General features: G+C 37.5%; 1 protein-coding gene across 6 annotated transcripts in view; it reads right to left on the bottom strand.

Moving 5' to 3' along the window:
- TRAK1 (trafficking kinesin protein 1) overlaps nt 1-18813 on the bottom strand; it is a 104118-nt gene that overhangs the window by 18306 nt on the left and 66999 nt on the right. For all 6 annotated transcript variants that reach the window (XM_010712968.3, XM_003207269.4, XM_031553970.1 and 3 more), the window contains 10 exons: nt 15790-15906; nt 11902-12002; nt 11061-11169; nt 8750-8828; nt 8194-8324; nt 7596-7670; nt 6271-6408; nt 4640-4716; nt 3617-3850; nt 2384-2700 (listed from right to left, as the gene is read on the bottom strand). In XM_010712968.3, the coding sequence (XP_010711270.1) occupies nt 2384-2700; nt 3617-3850; nt 4640-4716; nt 6271-6408; nt 7596-7670; nt 8194-8324; nt 8750-8828; nt 11061-11169; nt 11902-12002; nt 15790-15906 (1378 nt within the window). The remainder of the gene's footprint in view (nt 1-2383; nt 2701-3616; nt 3851-4639; nt 4717-6270; nt 6409-7595; nt 7671-8193; nt 8325-8749; nt 8829-11060; nt 11170-11901; nt 12003-15789; nt 15907-18813) is intronic.

Below are 18813 nucleotides of genomic sequence, written 5' to 3'. Positions count from 1 at the left end.
AAAAAATCCCTATAATTTGGTTTTATTTCTGAATTGGCAGAAAGGTCAAGTTCTTTCCTTCACACACTGTCCTTTAAGAAATATGCCAGAAATCAGCATTTCTTTCTGTACTGCATATAAGTATAAAATCCTGTTGCCAATTAACTTCTACCAACAAGCTTCTGAAGATGTAACCTTTTTCACTTTGTGTATCACCAAAACCAGTACTCAGAGAAACTCTGCAGAATAAATGTACGAAGTTAATAATATTTTATATCTTTCCAGAGGAAATATATTCAGCAGAATAACGGTATTTCGAGTTTTAACACTTCTTGTGATGCTACGTTATCAATTTCTTTTGGAAAAGAGGACATCAGCATGTCTATGCACCTCTATTACTTTAACCTCAATCTCATACTATGTGTGTAAGCGAGCTTTAACTTTTCCATAGAGAAAATTAACACAAATGCAAAAAGCAATTAATAGTTGTGAACATTCATTTGTAAACTGACTTAAAGAAATATAAAAAAAAAGCCAAATGAAGGGAGGAGTCCTTGTCCTATATTCAATCCCAGACTCCCACTAGACAGTTTCCTAAGTTATATTAGTTTTCTTATAGTCCACAGGGAGTGATATTTTGTGCCTAAGGTACAAGAAGCTACAAATACAGTTGTTTAGTTAAAAAACCCCAAAAACAAAAAAAACCTCACCAGAGTGTAACTAAAGCAAGTCAATTTGAGTAGACATTCTATTCTGTTCTTAAAAGATGCAAAGAAAAAATAATTCATTCCTTAGGGCCTCTGTGTCACTATTTATTTTACTGTGGGACTTGACTGCCTTAAAGGAGAAGGCACTAACCTGAATAATACAGAACCAACATTTTCTTACCCCATTTTAGGGCCTGAGTATGCTTAGGAAAACAAAACAAAACAAAAACACAACTACTGGTAGCAGTTTGCAGGTACTATTTTGCAATAGTAGCATGAAGTTTAAAAAAAAAAAAACAATTAAAATTCATGAAAAATACATGGGAAAGAAACTGTGCTGAAGTGAGGAACAAAATAATAAACATGTGTTTAATAAAAGACAACAAACAGTAAACCTATGAAACAGGCAGACACAAACACACCATAAATGAGATGTAAAACCAAATGCTGGAAGTACTTCAGCAGATAATTTTTAGGAAAAAAATTACCCAGTGGGAATAATAAACAAAATTATTTAAACAAAATCCAACAAAACAGTCAGATAGAAAGATGATAAGGAATTAAAGAGTTTATTGGAAGGAAAAAAGCAGATATAATGGGATGGTGACAGAAATCTATTACAGCAGTAGCAAAAACAGTAACTTAAATGAAGCTGGATCATCCCCTTTCTCATGATGTAACATGCTTTTTATGACCTCTGAAAAGCAATCATGTAAACAAACTACTACAATCTGCTAAACAGCATGGACTCGTGGCTATGGCTATAGTTTCATTTGAATAGGCAGATACAGCACATACTTTCTTCAGGACACAGAAGGGGTTGGTTTTAGCTTCTGAGTATGTGTTATGCTAAAGGCTTTTTATAAGACAAAAAAAAAATTCTAAAAAGATGAACAAATGACACAGACAACATAATATAACAGAGAAGTTCTGTCTGAGGGGGGGAAAGGACCAGAAAGAAACCAAAGCTACATTACATAACTACTGTCATTTCTGCAGTGCTATAGGCTTTTGTTTAAAATCTGGAGGAATTTACTGTTTTCACTGCCAGCAACAACCTGAGAGTTCTGAAGAAAGCCAGTCTGACTATGCTACTCTTGTGTACCACCAGCATTGTTAGGCAGACTACAGAACTGCACTTTGCTCTGAAATCAAGCTCTAGTCCTGACAACAATATGTAGAGCAAATTTGGCTAAAAAAAACCCTATTTCACATGTGAAACCAAAGCCATAGAGACTCGTGTGGCCACTCAGTCAATAAAAGGGCAGAGGTCATTTTTAATCACAAAGGTAGTCCTAGTAAACCAACCAGCCTATTCAAAGCAAAGGTCTTTGCAGACATCTACAGAAATGAGAGTGGATGTACTAACGCTCTGTTACTCATTTTCAGATATACAAACACCTTCCTTTTCTAAGTATGAAACAGCAACACTGAGATTTAGCTCACATGTGAGGGTGGACTGCTTATGCACGTATGGCCTGTAATCCTTTCTTCCCTTGGCTGGATTTGTTTCCTAACACTTTTAAGGCTTGTAGAAAAATGTAGCAGCTAGAAGATTTCAAACCAACAGCGTGGATTACTGTCCCTAAAGTAAAAAGAATATGTATTGCAAAGATTTCCTGCTTTCTGATAATGGATAAGAGACCACAAAGAGTCACTTAGAAGAACAGATAAAGGCCGAGGCCCTTTGTTATCACCTTCTAGTGGTTTCACAATCTGAAGCTTTTCTGGTAGGTAGGAGCGAGTGCTGATAGACATTCCTGAATATCCAGTGAATTCTGAAAATCTGGAGTGAGTTCCCAGAGACATGATGCTTTCTGTGGGAGTAACGGAACCACTACGGAGTTCACCCTTTTCTGCCAGTTCCCGCAACTTCCTTTCCTGCTCTTCTTCAAAGAACTTCCGCTCCGAGAGGTAATTCTCCCGCCTGAGGGACAGCCTGCGAAGGGCAGTCTCTAGGTCACTGGAGCCTGGTGTCCCTGGAGTTCCAGGCTTCTTCATTCTGTCTTCATTTCTAAAGCATAACGGGACAAGAAAAAAGAAAGAAAGAAAAAGGTAGGGGTGGGAAAAAGATTATTTGAGAAACTGAAATTTTTCACGTGCTAGTTTTGAGACATTCAAACTTCACATTACTATGCTTAGAAACAACTCACCACACTTCAAGTGAGCTGCTCTAAGGCAAATGCCAGTATTTTCTCTCTTTTAACATCAAAGCCATTTTGAATCCTAGTTCCCGACTGGAAAAGCTGTGCTAAGAACTTCCTCTTACTAAGAACTGAGAGATGTTTACTAGTCTCTCTCTTATGATCATATAAACTCAAGCGAGAAGCCCAAGTCTTTTAGGGACAGAGCTGCAAGAATAAATCAGTAAGTCACACAAGCATACTATGATGATAAACATTCATTGCTTGTTTTGAGACATTAAGTAGTTTTTTCTGTGACATATATGAAGCATAAGCTGGAGCTACACTGAGGGAAGAGACAAGTAACTGGAAAGTAAAATCCTAACTTCACTAAAACTGCTTTGCTGCGTAAGTTTTCATAGTAGGTTCCAACATTCCCCAATACATTCACCGCTTTAAGATCCAAAGTTGGATGCAGCTGCATCTTAGGTCAGAACTCTATAGGGTTAATGTATGACTGTGAAAATGTAAGTAAATATAAGTATTGATCCATGTAAAACCACATACTCTATTCGTAAACGTCATCTAGTGATGATGTATCTCCAAAGAGGTGCAAACTGCAGAAACTGATACACAGTGCTTTCAAAAAGCATGTGTTGAAGAACTAAAAGCACAAAAAGTAACCTTTGAAGATAGCTGCACAATATTAGATGAAAAGAGGAAAATAGAAACTCCTTGCCTCTGTCAGAATTAAGAATAAAAAACAAAACAAAACAAACTCGCAAAGCTAAGTGCTACAGTACTGACCCATTCTCAGAGTCTGTCTCTAGGATGATGCTGTTGGTCTTGTTGTCTATCACAATGTTAGAGATGTCTCCCCCATAGAAACTGGAACGTGGAGTGCTGACACAGCTGGAAATGAGTGAGTTCATCGCAGAAGACTGGTTGGAGCCTGGGATATTCATTGGTGATGGAGTCATAGATCTTTGCTTGACAACTTGATTAACATTTCTCACTGTCTCAAAGACCCGCTTCTGATGACTGGTAAGACATACACACACAGTTAATAATTACAGGTTAATAATGACAGGTTAAAAAAGGTAAAAGCTTTAAAAGACCCCCTTACTTAGGATTAAATTGTTTCAAATTAACCAGTCCACGCTTTGTTCAATTAGGTGAGATAAACCTGTTGGAGTACACATTCAACTTACGTCAATAATGCCTTTTCTGCCAAGCTGTAGCTAACTTTAGCTTTTGGACCTTAGTAAGTACTTAACTTGTTGCAAACCACTCTTGATTAATTCAAGAGAGCATGAACAAAATGTGAGCTAATTTACACAGGTGTGATTGGCATCAGACTGGAAGTACGCAACCACTCCAAATCCCTGTCTGCACTGATGTTCTCTAGAAATCGGATTAGATCAATAATTACTTTGTGACTTCTGCTCTAACACCTAAAAAGAGAACTTAAGGAACTGAACTCATCCCTTGAACATTAAATGACAAAACCCAGCACGGTAATACACAAGAAAACCCATCTTTTTCATTCTCAGAACCACATTTTCAGCACTCAAGAGTGAGTATAAAAATTTCATGAGGCAAGGAACATCCTCTATTCGGAGGTTTTCTTATGGTAGCATAACAAAAAAATATATAACCATCCCAATAACCAGGTAAGTTGTTTTCTTTCCCTCTGTCACTGACGCTTTTCCAGAAATATTTAGTTCTAAACCTCCAGCTCAATTATATCCTGTCTTTTCCTTTCTTAACAAAAACTAATTAGCTCCAGATATAAACAATCAATTAGGAACCAATTCTTTTCAGTCGTACGCCAAGTCAGGAGAGTCAGGTTCATCTAGATGCAGCTCCTTCCTCATTGACCCTTCTATCTCTGCTGCCAAAGAATCCTGGTAAAGACAAGTACAAAAGTAGAATAAGTATCTTAGCATTAACAGGTTGTCACTGCAGAAAACAACTGATTAGTTCTGTAAAATATCTAACAAATAGTAAATTGTCATTCCGGGAAAAAAATTAGTTTTCAAAATGAAAATAGACTGGAAAGCTAGATGACTAATGAATATACTCAAATAGGTGACAAGTTACAGCTTAGCTTCACACTGCTACAGTGCTCACCATCTGAGGAGACATGATAAAACCTGACAAAAATTCTGAAAAAAGCTGTACAGGCAACAACAGATTCCATGCCATCCAGCTTTTAAGAATAAATTCCCTTCGCAATGACACCTTCCTTTCATGTAAAATGTTTTGCTTAATTTCTTTTTGTTTAAAACCACAAGAAAATATTCTTTCCTCTTACAGCATTACCCACTGACCCACAAAAAAGAGTTCTTGGAATGAAATATTAATATATTTCCCCCATAGAGTTAAAGGTTATCAGTTCTCCACCGCTGGTCAGTATGCATTACTGCCTAAATGTAGTGAAGTACAGGGTCTAAATGCCAAGTACCCTGAATCAGCATTTGAAAACCATCTTTATACAAAACACACAAATATATCTGAGCACAAGTATATTTTTCTCAGCTTTCAACTGTATTTGTGCAGACACAACCTACAATATTAAAGGTCTGCACTTTAAACTGGCCTATGTTCTGCCTCAGAAGGAACAGTGAAAAAGCAAGGCATTTTTCTTCTTGTGAGCATAAACCAACCTCTTTGTGTTCTTTCTCAGCAGTTAAGATGAGGCATGGCTAAAGGCAAGGAGGACAGACTAGATTCTGTTGTTTAATTACATTAAGGAAACTCAAAAGAAATATAATTGGTACCAATGCCTTAAGAAGTAATGAAACTATTTTAGAGATACATAGGCAAATAAAACCAGGCATTGAACATTCCTAGCTTTTATCCACTCTCTCATTTGGTTAAGGGTACTGCATATTCTCCTCCCTTTAAACGTACAGTATCATAATCAAATGTAATTAATTAAATAATGTTGATAAAACCAGTGAGATCTCCATAACTGACATTGTCATAATACACATTAACAACAATTATTCCTTTAATGAATTTTCAGTATCACTAAAACAAGAATGTCTATGTAGCATATAAAGTAACTGAAGAACTAGAGGGTACAGCATAAGTGATGAGAAGGATGCCACATCCATGAGCCATCAGCTGTGTTATCAAGAAGCTGCATCTGTGAGGGTATATAAGAAAACCAGGAAGCTCCTATTGAAAACCAGGCCCCACCGTACACAAGATGCATACTGTTAAACAATCTATTAATGCTACCCATGACTTGTAGCCCAGCCAGCTTAAGGTTTCATATAAAATCACAGCGAAAAGCATGCAGAATCAAGCACTCAGGTATCCTGTAACATTACATATACATATTTCACTCACGCTCCTGTCTGCATCTCATCCTTGGGGCTGTAATTCAGATGTAAACATTCACATTTGTTTGGTTGTTCTCTGAATTTTTTTTTTTCCTTATATCTGCTTACCATAGGGAAGAGGCCTAGGGAGTGGTACCGACGTGAAACAGCATTTGGCATAGTCTTGTTCCTAAGGTTTTTCAGCTCTTCTTGAGCCTCATGAAGCATTTCCATGCACTCTGCATACTTGTCTTCCAGCTCACGCAACTACAACATAGAGCAAACAGTCTAAGACCTTGTGATCTGCACTACAGTCACAAAAAGACCATAAAATACTGTAACAATGGTAAGAATAATGGTTCAAAGAAAAATATCCCATTATAAAAGAAAATAACTCCAAAGGGTGAACTTACTATCACTAAAAAACATGAGCTACATTGATTAGTAACAGAAAGGGAATATGTAAAGTTTTAGCCTGATGATTAATAAGGGGGAAGGAATTTGTGGCTCCAATTCTTATCCTTTCTATCTAGTCATTGTCGAAGAGAAGATATGGACCTAAACATATGTTTAGTCCAATCAGCTGCAGCAGTTCTTATTTGCCTGACTATCATCATGATGACCACAGTGGCAAACAGCATGAAAAAAGAACAAGATATTGCACAGTGTCCCAAAAGACCAAATAATTTTTCAACCAAGACTTACATATACATTTATATAACTTCCAACAGCCTAACACCATGTCTTATTTATAGCTTGACCTCAGAAAACACACCATATGCAATCACTCTGTGTGCAGATGCAGTTCGCCAGCCACTTCAACAAAGTTGAGCAAAGAGGCAGAAACCTGAAATACTGCAGTCCTACAAGTTTCATAAAAATAAGTTACTTGGCTTAGAAGCAGAGACTCCAGTGGAAAAGCATGAGCTCAGACTTTGTGGAGGACCACAAATGCAAGAGGACTACCAGTGGGAAAGGCTTCACTGAGCATTCCTATCTTTGACACAAGGTAGTCCAAGTGTTAGACACATCGTAAGGGGATCAAGACTTTTTTCATTTTCCTTTATCTATCCTACACATGTAAGTGCACAAGTAAGCAATTCTGGGCTGTCTTTGGTTTACTCACTGAACAAATACACTACTAATGAGCTCTTCCATGCCATCTCACTATTCAGGTATGAGCGTGGTTTACCAGGATAGAAAATGTACCCTCCAAAGAGGTTCTTAAACAGCCCATAAGCCTCAGTTTTTCAAAACATAAGCTGGAAAGAACAGGAAGAAAAAGTTCTGATCTCTTCTGAGAATAGGAAAATTACTTCATTCATATGCATATATATATATATATATATATATATATAAAACATTCTGATTCAGCTTACATGAAAACTGCCATGTTAAAGCAAACACCCGTTTCCCTACTACGAAACTATTCCAATACTAAGCAGTGTACTTGCCTCTGCTGTGAGCTGCCTCTGGGCATCTTTAGCTGCTCCCAAATGCTGAACAAGTTCTTCATTTTCAACTGCACACTAAAATATTAAGAAACATTATTGCAGATCAAAACATCTCAGTATTTCTAATGTTGATATCATATACTACAAGTATATAGGAAAATTCTAACTTTTTGTAAGACTCTCTTTGCAGTAATATTATCCCATACCTCTTAGTTAAAAAACATTTACATAACATTACAAAATGTTAGCATAAATGTACCCAGCATAAGCCTATTCTCTGCAAAATGAATCCCTCAAGACCTGAATACTAATGACTACCTGCTCACTGAGATACTTGTACTGATACTCTTGTTTTACTGAAGTTCAGTGCAGAATTTTATTCAATACTGAAAATAAACGTATTTGGTATTTAACATATGCTTTTTTAACATTCATATGCTTTCTAGTCAAGAATGATATATACTAAATATCAAACAATGACATCCAGATAAGGAGGTTCAAAATCCCCCTTAGGCTCTAGCATTTTTAAGTTGTAACTTATCTTCCAGTTAACAACGGTAGCAAATCACAGCATTGATCCTGTAACTGGAATCCTTACAGCTTTTGCCTTTTTCTGCAGATCGACAATCTGAGAGAGCAGATGGGTGATTTCTTCCTGCTGCCGGGCAGCATCTTCAGTTTTCTTTGCTAACTCCTCGGAGATATTGGCAATCTGTATGTTTGCATCCCCTTTAAGATAAGTGATTACAATCACCATTACAATATGCAAAGGCAGAAAAGTAAGAAGAAAGATGTGCTTTCAGAATGTCACTTGACTCAGCAGAATCCTTCCCCAGAATACAGTAACATTTTTGGACAAAATGGTAGGGCACAAAACCAGAAAGACACAAAGTGCTCATGTTGCATAGGAGACTGTCCTTCCCCTAACACTAACATTTTCTATGCAAAACTGTTTTGCACCTGAGAAACATTTTATTTACAGCAGAAAATTCTGGCTGTAATAAGCCAGCTGAAATTTTCTTCCCACAACCATTTATATAATGACAATAAGAGTTGCAGGAATAAATGACTGATCTGATGATGCTTTTTTTTTTTTCCTTTTTTTAACCAACATCTCAAATAAGAAACTTAAAAAAAAAAAAAAAAAGACATACTTAGCTCTTTTACGCAGTCATTGACAAGCTGTTGTTCTTTTTCTTCATAAGTGATTGTTTCAGTCTTCAGTTGACAGGCCTATTCAAGAAATATGCTACATTAGCATGTTTGTTCTCTACCAGCATGCTGCTGCATTTCCATCTGCTTCGGAAAGACAAGCTTTCCTAATCACTCCTCCAAGAAGACTGTGAAAAAATAACAGTATTTGCCTGCCCTCCTTTATGTTCTGGATAAAGGGGCCAGGTGAACATTCCACAGAGATGCTACTGCATAAAGTTGCACCAGTATCCCCTCATCTCCACAAGATGTCACCTGTGTACTTTATATTTAAAAAACAAAAAGCCCTAAGCATACAAAAGCCACATATGCAAAGCTTTTATCTGGTCACCTTAACAAAGGTAGGTATCTAATTAAATGCACAATTTAAATACTTGAAATTAAAAGAAAAACATCAGACCATACTTGAAAATTCCTAACACAGTAGCTGTATATTCCACATAAAACCTCAGTGTTGCCTCATTTCTTGATTTGCCTTTTCCCCTCCAGCCAGCTGGCTCTGTCTGGCACCACCCTGGTGAGCCTGTAATGTACACCCAATGCACAGACACACAGAAGGCCCTGTGCAGAGGCTTTGGATCTGGCTGCACACTGTGCCTCACTGGCACAGACTGCATTTCTCTGTAAGGGAAGTTACTCTATAACAGGCTCTCCTATTACATCCTGAAGCAGTGGTGCTCTCAATCCTAAGCCTACCTTTACTTTATCTACTGCTCATCTTCCTTGTGTGACATCTCAATGCAACACTCTCTGATACGTGGTGTCTTATCCAAAGGTGTGACACCCACCTATTTCCAGTGGGCTCTACATTTGCAGTAGAAAATAGTAAAGGTACTATGTTTTCATACATTCATTCTTAGCCCAAAAGTATTTCATCTGTTATACCTTGCTACATGTTTGCAAAATGGTAATATGCTTCCAAAGTTTAAAGGCTGCATTAAAAAATTAATATAAAATTCTTGATTAGATATTCAATTAGGGAATTTTATTTCTGATAAATAGGGATATCAATTCTATCACATTTAAGTGGCAAGTCTTAAAATATTAACAGCCTGATTTGAAAAACAATTGAAGATATTTAATGCAAATTTTGCCTAGCAATTTATTCTTTGACAAACACTGAACTTTTTTTAATAGAGAGACCAAGTCAGCCTGAAAACTTCAGACCTACAGCTAAAGTCATCCATGGTCAGTTCTTTAAGGCAGATTTCAAACCACAGTGCTATACTTGAGAACTTTCTTATACTTGAGAGTTAATTTCACAAAAACAAAGTCAAATACCCCACTACTTAATACGTTTTTGTTGCTCTTCTTTTATATGTTTTAATAAAGAACATTAAAAACTAAAATAAGTGTTGTCACTTAGATACATTAAGTACATTATTTATTTTACGAGGGCTGCTCCTGTTTATGACATTGGATCACGACATCAGAGGTGGATGTTGGTGGCACTGCAGTAAAAGGTGGACCTTTCCACCAATACCCCATTACATGTTGCTGCCATGTGACAGATGGCAGCAAGAGGGGCAGTCTGAAAAAATGGTGTCTGACATGGAAGTGTGTCTGAAGCAAATGTATGAAAATTAATTCCTCCATGCAGGAAAAAAATGCACCCAATGACATTCATTGACACTTGCTGAATGTTTATGGAGACTGAACAGTGGATGTGAGCACAGTGAGGCAGTGGGTGGTGTATTTCACCATGGGTCACCTCTGCTGCTGCAGATTATAACAACAAGTGCAGCATGCAGGCTCTTGTCCATCACTGGTGAAAATGCATAGCTAACAGTGGTGACTATAGTGAAAAAAGTATTTTGTAGCCAAGAATTTTCCATCAAATAGTATTACTGCGCTCTTTGTGCTGGTTGTAATTTCCATGGAAACAGTTTGGAGGCACTACTTTGAGAGGAATTGTCCTAGACAGGGTCCTAAATAACTCCTCTTCATTCAGGGCAGCCCAGGCAAGACAAAAGGTGAGACATCCATGCTATACACCCCAGCAGTTTCCCTGCCAGCAGAGTATGCTAGGCATGTAGCTTCATGGAGCTTCTATGTGTCACTCTTTCCTTCATTTAGGAAGAACAGAGGGTAGTAATTAAAAAACTACAAGGAGATCTTTGTCACTCATGGAATTACATACTCTCAATGAGATGCTTCCAAACCTTTTAATACACACTTCTCACTACCCGTGTTCCAGCACTGAAATGAACGACTGTATTAAGTGCAACACAAACACAAGGTGTGCAGTTTCACCTCAGATCTGAGCACAACATTCTCTTCTTCAAGGTCCTTGAGCTTCTTCTGAAGAGAATCCAAGTGAAAGTAGTTCTGGACAGAGGAGGAAGATTCATTCCTCTTCAGCCTTGAATTTAAAAAAAAAAAGAAAAAGAACAGCAAGTTTTAACTCATTTTTACCAGCATCATGGCCAACCTCACAAGAAAATAGGCTGAACAGAGGTCTCAAACAGCCAGAGCCACATGAAATACACCAAAACTATGAGAAAAAAAACAACTTTACCATAGCAATTTAATAGCTCCGTGATTAATACTGCACATTTCATCAAAATGAAGCAACAATTTTGCAAGCAAGGGCAGAAAGCCCCTGAAAGCCTGCAATGTTGTTCAGCCAGCTAATTGCCTGGAACACGCAATATAAGACATGCTCAATTTCTTCCTTCTGCTATTGAAAACAGCATGGCATTTTTCACTGTGGCCTCAGGTTCCTCAAACACAAAGGTCACAGACGTGGAATGTTCTAGAACAGTGTGCAAAAGGGATGTGGAGCAGCAGGGTTCTGTAGGCGGAATGAATCAGTGTTGGCCTCATATCCACAGTGATACAGTTCCTGTGAAAGACACAGTGCTGTATCAGCAGCCTTCTTATCTACTTTCCCCTCCTGACTTGTTTGCACCAGTACAGCCAGCTAGTCCAGTGCAAATCTTTCCAGCTGGTGCCATGCACCAAGTTCAGAATTCCGTTTATAGGCCCAGCCTACACAGGAATCATTGTAATACCATTCAAAGCTATGAAAACTGTCTGAACTACCCCTGCTTAGTACCAGACAAAGGTTTGGTGTTGCAGATTGATAACTTACGGGGTGGAACAGATGGACTCCGGCTCGCTTTCTTCAGCAGCACTGGTATAGAACTGGAGCAGCTCATCTTTCATGGAAAGCTCATGCCGTAACTGAGAAACCTGCACAAAGAAATAGCTTGCAGATCAGTACCTTGCTTTTCTAGACACACTGTCAAGTAAATTCACAATCAATTAGTTATTCATCCTCCAAGCACCACCTTCAGACTAAATCAAGTGGCCTAAAATGGAACATACCGGAAACCATTCCTTTATTTATAGGAAAGAAAGGACATCCTTAGAATAGCCTTTTTTTTTTTTTAATATACAAAAATGCAATCATCCGCTGCTAATAAGGAAGGTAAGATGAGCAATCCTGAATCACTAATGCATTAGTCCAGATCCACATTCAAAGAAATAAATTTACTGAAATGAAACAGCAAGAAATGAATGTGATGCAATCAAACCAAGCAACGCTACATTCCACTTTACATAATGACTGTCACCATCTGGATCGGATATAGACCTTGCAGACCGTGGATAAAACTGTTACAGTGCCTATGCAGCAAGGTTCTTTTGGGACTCAGTTGCCTATTGAGTTGCACAACAACACAAAGTGGCAGGCGCCCTTCTGAGGTGGCTGCCACCCAGTTTCTGGGTGTAGTTTGGGTCGCTGGTGACCAAAACATAAGCATAGCAGAACAGTTTGAGGCAGTCTCATCCATGAAATTTAAATGAACAAAATTTATTTGAGTGGTTAGTATTTCCTGTAATTCCACAAAGTTAACCTTGGTTAATTCATATTTTGATTTGGTTTAAAGCCTCAGTTATACAGGAACACTTTTGCAACTGTAAAGTTGCATTTTAAGACATTAGTATTAAGAGGTTCTTTCTTTTTCCCTTGCACAGGTATAAATAACACAAATGATCAGGAAGATGTCTCCTCCCTCTTTCCTTGTAAGATTTGGTCCTCAGTTTCCACTCTGCAGTGCACAAATTGCAAAGCACATTTGTTTTCACTAGACTTCTACCTTTGTATCGTAGATGTATTAATACTTCCAGTTATTAGTAGCAAAAAAAAAAAAGTTTGTCAATAAAATAGATTTATGCTGCATTATTGTCAACAAAAAGCTGAAACAATGCAATAAAGCACTTAAACTGTGCAGAATTTTAAGCTAACAAAGTCATCTACTTCACAAAGGCAAGTCTGCAGAATTACTCTCCGTGAAAGGCACCAAAGTCCTCTTGAGACATGGCTTCTAAAAGGAACTGCTCATTTCTAAAAACACAAAACCACATTTCAGCCATGAAACAAATTCAGTGTATTCAACTGGGGAGATTCATTTTCCTCCATTTCAGGGACAGCTAAAAGGCATTCCAAAGTAACAAATCCTTGCAGTTCAGCCTCTTCAAGTAGCAAGGAATTAGATATTTTCAGTGGGTGGGCACTAGCTCATCTCTAGCTTTTTCTATACTCTTCCTCTATGAATCAAATCAACTGAGCCCACTATTTTTGCTGCTATTTTCAAGCATGCCAGTTCTTCAAGAGAAGGCTAACAGCCAGAGAAAGTAACCTGTTAAAGGAGCAGGAGAAGAAGCAATGGCACAAGCTGAATGTCGCACAAGAAGTTCTCTCTGAACATCAGAAGCATTTCTTTACACTGTGGGTGGCAGAGCACTAGCACAGGCTGCCCACTTTGCTGCTGGAGCCTCCCTCCTGGGCACCCTGCTCTAGGTTACTGGTGCCATGACACACACAACAATAAAACCTAACTTTACACATCACTGTCTCTGTATTACGAATACATATCTCTCAAACCAACCATTTTAAGTAGTTTCCATGGAATTTTAAAAGCTCCTATTCAACTCTCGTTTCCCTTGTTTGTACAGACAGTTGCCTTAGTTACCATTTTGTTCATATATTCAAAATTCAGCATTAGTAGGAGATGTGAAATTACTAAAAGAAGATTTTTAACATAGAAACAGTAGTTTAAAGCCTGATGAGCCCTCCCTTAAAAGCATCAATTTCTGAAGGAGTCAAAATGACAATGTGAAAGATGGATGCTGATAAAACATATGGCCATGTACATCAAGCAATCTGGTAAGAAGCTTATTTTTGGTTCACCTTTTCCTAATGCTGCTCCTGAGTCCCTCTAAATAAAGTTAGTCCTGTCAGAGGAAGCCATTCTCTGCTCCCACCTTCTTCAATCAAATCCTCCATTCTGGATGTATGGGGTATGAATGCCCTTCCCTACCTTGCCCAGTAAAAGCCTATCAACCAACACACGAATAAATGTCTGCCACATTACAGGACTTGGACAAAATGTGATGACAGTGTGGGACTGAAGAGAATTCATTTCCCTCACCAAAAAGAATGGGCCACACTGAAAGATTCTAATTCCTTGTGGCACACTCCACCACCATTACACATCCAGAATTTCTCCTCCCACGCTTCATTCATCAGCATATTTTGGATATAATTCAACACCATACTTTCCTAACATTTTATTAACAGACACTTTTAAAGCTTTTAATCCACTGTTTCACTGTTCTACTGCTTGTCCTACAACCGTGGAATTTTGCTCCCTGTTGCTCATGGCTACACATGAACAAGATTCACAAACTAAGATCACTGTTCCTGGCCACAAGAAACATTTGCCTCTAGCACAGATAGTCAGTAAGACAGTTGAATTTAAACAGTGATAATGAGTTATAGATAAAACATTTTTAAAGCATCCTGTATGGTTCCATTATCTGCCAGTACATAGAACATTCAACTCCAATGGTAAGAAACATCAACTGTATAAACATTTCCTTAGAAATACAACAATATGTGCAAGAGCCAAGTCATTACTTCAAAGTTTTCAGTTATGTTTCTATAGATCAGACTAATTCAGAAATACATGCACCATGACATTAAATTTTAAACATGAAAATCTAAGGCAAGTGCAGTCAAAAATTCAAAGGTATGTACTGCAGCAGGCCAACAATCCATGTTTCAACAAATTCTACCACAATTCCTGAAAAGAGAAACAGCAAAATGACAAGAAGCTGTAAGATCTTCCCCATCTAGACAAGGTAGCAAGTTCCACCTTTTGCTTCCCAAAAAAACCCAACGCTTTGAAACACTGATAAGTTCATATAGAGTGCACTGAATATAATGACCAATCACTGAAGTATAACCTGACCTATTTATCTCCAAACTGATCCGGTTTGAAGCTTGGAAAATGCAGAATGCACATCATTTCAGTGAATGTGCACTGCTGGAATCTCCACAAATAAAAAGACCAGTCATACTCCATTTGAGAAAGGAAGCACTGGCAGAACTCAAATGCTGTGGCCTTAATGTCAAAATTCAGTATAAATGGAAAATTGTTCATCAAAAAGCAATTAAATGTTCACTGGAGAGGAAAACAGAGGACAGAGAAAGATTCAGGAGTGACATGAGTAAAAGAACAAGCTGCACACAAAGGAAATGAGATTAGTGAGGGGAATTATATATAAGGCACAAAGGAGAACAAGGACAAAATCAATAGAAGAAAACTATAGTGGATAAAGTAACTCAAACCCAAAAGAGCAGCTGAATTTAGAGGAAAATAAAATATAAGGCGTTTATATAAGTATATAAGTAAGTTTATATAAGTAAGTTATATATAAGTATATAAGTAAGTTTCAGAGTCTTGGGTGTTTTCTTCCCCCAACCATCCGATTTGACCCAATGGGTCAAATGACTTTTTTGGTCTAAAAGTATACTTGCTATAAAAATGGCTGACTGAACTGCTACAATACAGGTTGACCAGCTACAGATAGGATGCACGGGAAAATTAAGTAGGGACAAGGGAAAGACTAAAAAAAAATTTCTTCCCATCACTGCAGACACATCAGTCAGATGTAAAAAGAAAAAACATACCTCCTCTCTTATGTGTTCTACTTGCTCTTCAAGGAACTCATTTCTTTCTGTCAGTGATTTGTTCTTCTTTAAAAGTGACTGGCCAATCCGAGCAGCTAATTCTAAGTCCCGTTCTTTCTGTGAAGCGTTAGGAAAAGAAAGCAAATATATTTTTGTTTTTATTCTCTGAAGGAACAGAAGGAAGAAACAACTATTTAAGGCAGTAAAGAGTCTTTTTCACTTCTGTAAGGGCTTGTTTTTTGCTAACTTTCTTTTTCTATTACATAACACTGACACTATTCAGAAAAGACCAGCACATACAGTTACTGAACCATACACATGGAAGCACAGGTTTGAGGTCTAATGTCAGGCAATGCAAGTTAAACCAGATTTGGTTCTCTACTATGGTTTTGAGAGACTACTGACAGAAACATTCCATCACCTTGTCCCAAATTTGCCCCAAACTGTTATTCTCAGTCCACGTTTGCCCACTCATTACCCATCTCTACAAAGAAACTGGAAATAACCAAACTGGACTCTACCAATACAAATACCATACAAATGTACCAATACAAATTAGACACCTATCGTGTTGATGACATGTACCTATACACTGGACTGTAATCTGCCTAGGACAAGATGGTAAATAACAGAAATCTGCGTAGAAATGTTCATTAAGCATTTTCATTGATGACTTTCTTCTTCAATTACTATAACTCTAAAGTAGTAGAAAAATAGAATAGTGGTCAACTCACCACTTACCTTTATTTCAACATCATCTGAGGAACAGCTTTTTCCATTTCAGATATCTACTGAAAATAGTACCTGAGGCTTAATTATTTCATCTGACAGGCATACAGATTACACGACTAAAATCCACTCTGTGACATGCATACATTCATGACAAAGTCTACAAAACCTAAAGCTGCTGTTGATATGGATAGCTGACATGAAGTAAATGAATTTGAATGAAGAGGCTTTCATAGCACAAAAAGGGAAGTTTTGTAGTAACAGAAAAGATGGGTTACTGATCGTTGCTGTATCTACAAATAGCATTTTTCAAATGATTTTTAAGGTCAGTCTTTTGCGTGCATTAAATTCACTGGTATCATCTAGTCTTAAACTCTTGATATTATCTTACGGACAATCTTTCAGAACAGTAGGTCCCAAAAGCTATCAAAAACGTTTAGTTTACATATTGGGAAACTTACTATTCAGTAATTTATCTCACTTCATAAATGCAAAAAAACAAAATATTTGACTCTACAGAGGCAGAACTATCTAGCAGTAGGGTTTCTGACCTCAAAGTTGAGGAATGCAAGTGTTTCCAGGCTCTTTAATTAACCTCCCTAGGTTTCCTACACAATTTTTAGCAGTTTAGTTCTAAATCTCATTTTGTGGTTATGCCTCTTACTCATTGTGTTAAGGAACTAATGCACTATGGCAACATGAGTAATCAAAACACTAAAGCCAGAGATATTTAAACAGTTATCAGAGAGATAGGAAAGCAGGTTCATGGAGGAATCTTGTGTTGTTCTTACCAGATATCCAGATAGACCTGGTGTCACTCCCTTTTTGCTCACTTTCAAGGCAATAGACACAGGTTTTCAGAATGCCTACACACCCTTATTGTTTTGATATCTTTTCTTTCCTGCCTGTCCCTCACTAAAATGCTGCACCTCCCACCCTGCCAACTTCATGATAAATTCTTTTGAAGCTTGCCAATAAGAATAAGAAGACAGGGGAAGCTCTGGGGCTTGGTTTTCTCTTGTTTGTGCCATGGCAGCAGAAAGAGTTAAACCTTAATCTTCTGCAAACAAGTGCAGTCTCTTGTGATGATGACCATTTACAGAATAGGGTAAGGAGCTGCAAGCGTATACATCTGCCTAGAAAAGTGCTTAAAAAAGAAACAATGATCAATTAACACAAAAATCTCACTGAAAATATATTTCTTTTAATTTAAGGTTCACTTGTTGCATGTTCCTTCATATTCTCTTTGCTATTATCCAGATGGAAAAGTAAATCAAATGCATCATAACGTTGGCTCAGCAAGTTCCCATGAGTTCCCTAGCATTGTTCCCATGAGTGTAACTTCTAGATCTATAGACTATGTGGATGCCAGGGAGGAAACAATTTGGCAAAGTGCTGCATCACTGCTGGAAGAAGCCACGTAAACAAATGCAAGTAAATCCAAGGCAAAAAAGAAAAAAGGAGCAGGACGCAGAAAGGTTACAGACTGTTAACTTCTGTTACTTCTACTAGCAGAAGTTAGTAGAATATTCCTGAACAAGGATTTTTGGAAAAGCATCTGTTTTAACTGAAATTTCATATAAAGTTGTTCAAGAGAGTTCAGTTCAAAGCAAGACTTGTACTGAGATCAGAGTTATCAAACGCAAGTGGGAAATGGGAGCATTCCTGTGCTTGTCCCCTTGCAGAACTGGAAGAACAGACCACAAACAGACCCCATTTTTGACATGGCAATTGCAATAAGTAAGCAAATTATGCCCAGACATAAATACAATTCCAACCGTTCTCATCCAAATAAATTTTCCTAAACATTATTAGAAAAATTATCATTCAAGTTTACTACAGAAAAACAGATAATTCCAGACAAACAATTTATCATGGTGCTCTTGAACATAAGCATCCCTGTGGCTCAACAATTGCTTTTTGCCATTCTCCGAGTACCAAGGATTACGGTCACAATGACATATATAGAAATGGTAGAACAACACCAAAACCAAACATAAAGCTACAAAGAAAAGACTCTGAGATGAATGGAGCATTAGAAATTTAAAAAAAAGAAAAAGTCTGTGCATTCCTCTGGAAAGATTCTATGTGAGATAATAATTATGAATACAGTAATTGTGAATTTATTTTTATAATAATAAACCAGCAATAATAATAGTACTGGCTTTACATGTACTCCTCTATTCATTTGAGCAAATATTTGGCCAAGAATAAGTTAAATGGTCTAATTTGAAAAATAAGCACAAGTAATGAATCCATATGACTGATGTAAATAAATGGCCCTTACTTAAAAAT

The sequence above is a fragment of the Meleagris gallopavo genome, chromosome 6 (assembly GCF_000146605.3).
Source record: "Meleagris gallopavo isolate NT-WF06-2002-E0010 breed Aviagen turkey brand Nicholas breeding stock chromosome 6, Turkey_5.1, whole genome shotgun sequence".
Taxonomy (NCBI): Eukaryota; Metazoa; Chordata; class Aves; order Galliformes; family Phasianidae; genus Meleagris; species Meleagris gallopavo.
The sequence above is the reverse complement of the archived record's forward strand: the minus strand, read 5'-3'. Positions and strand labels throughout refer to the sequence as shown.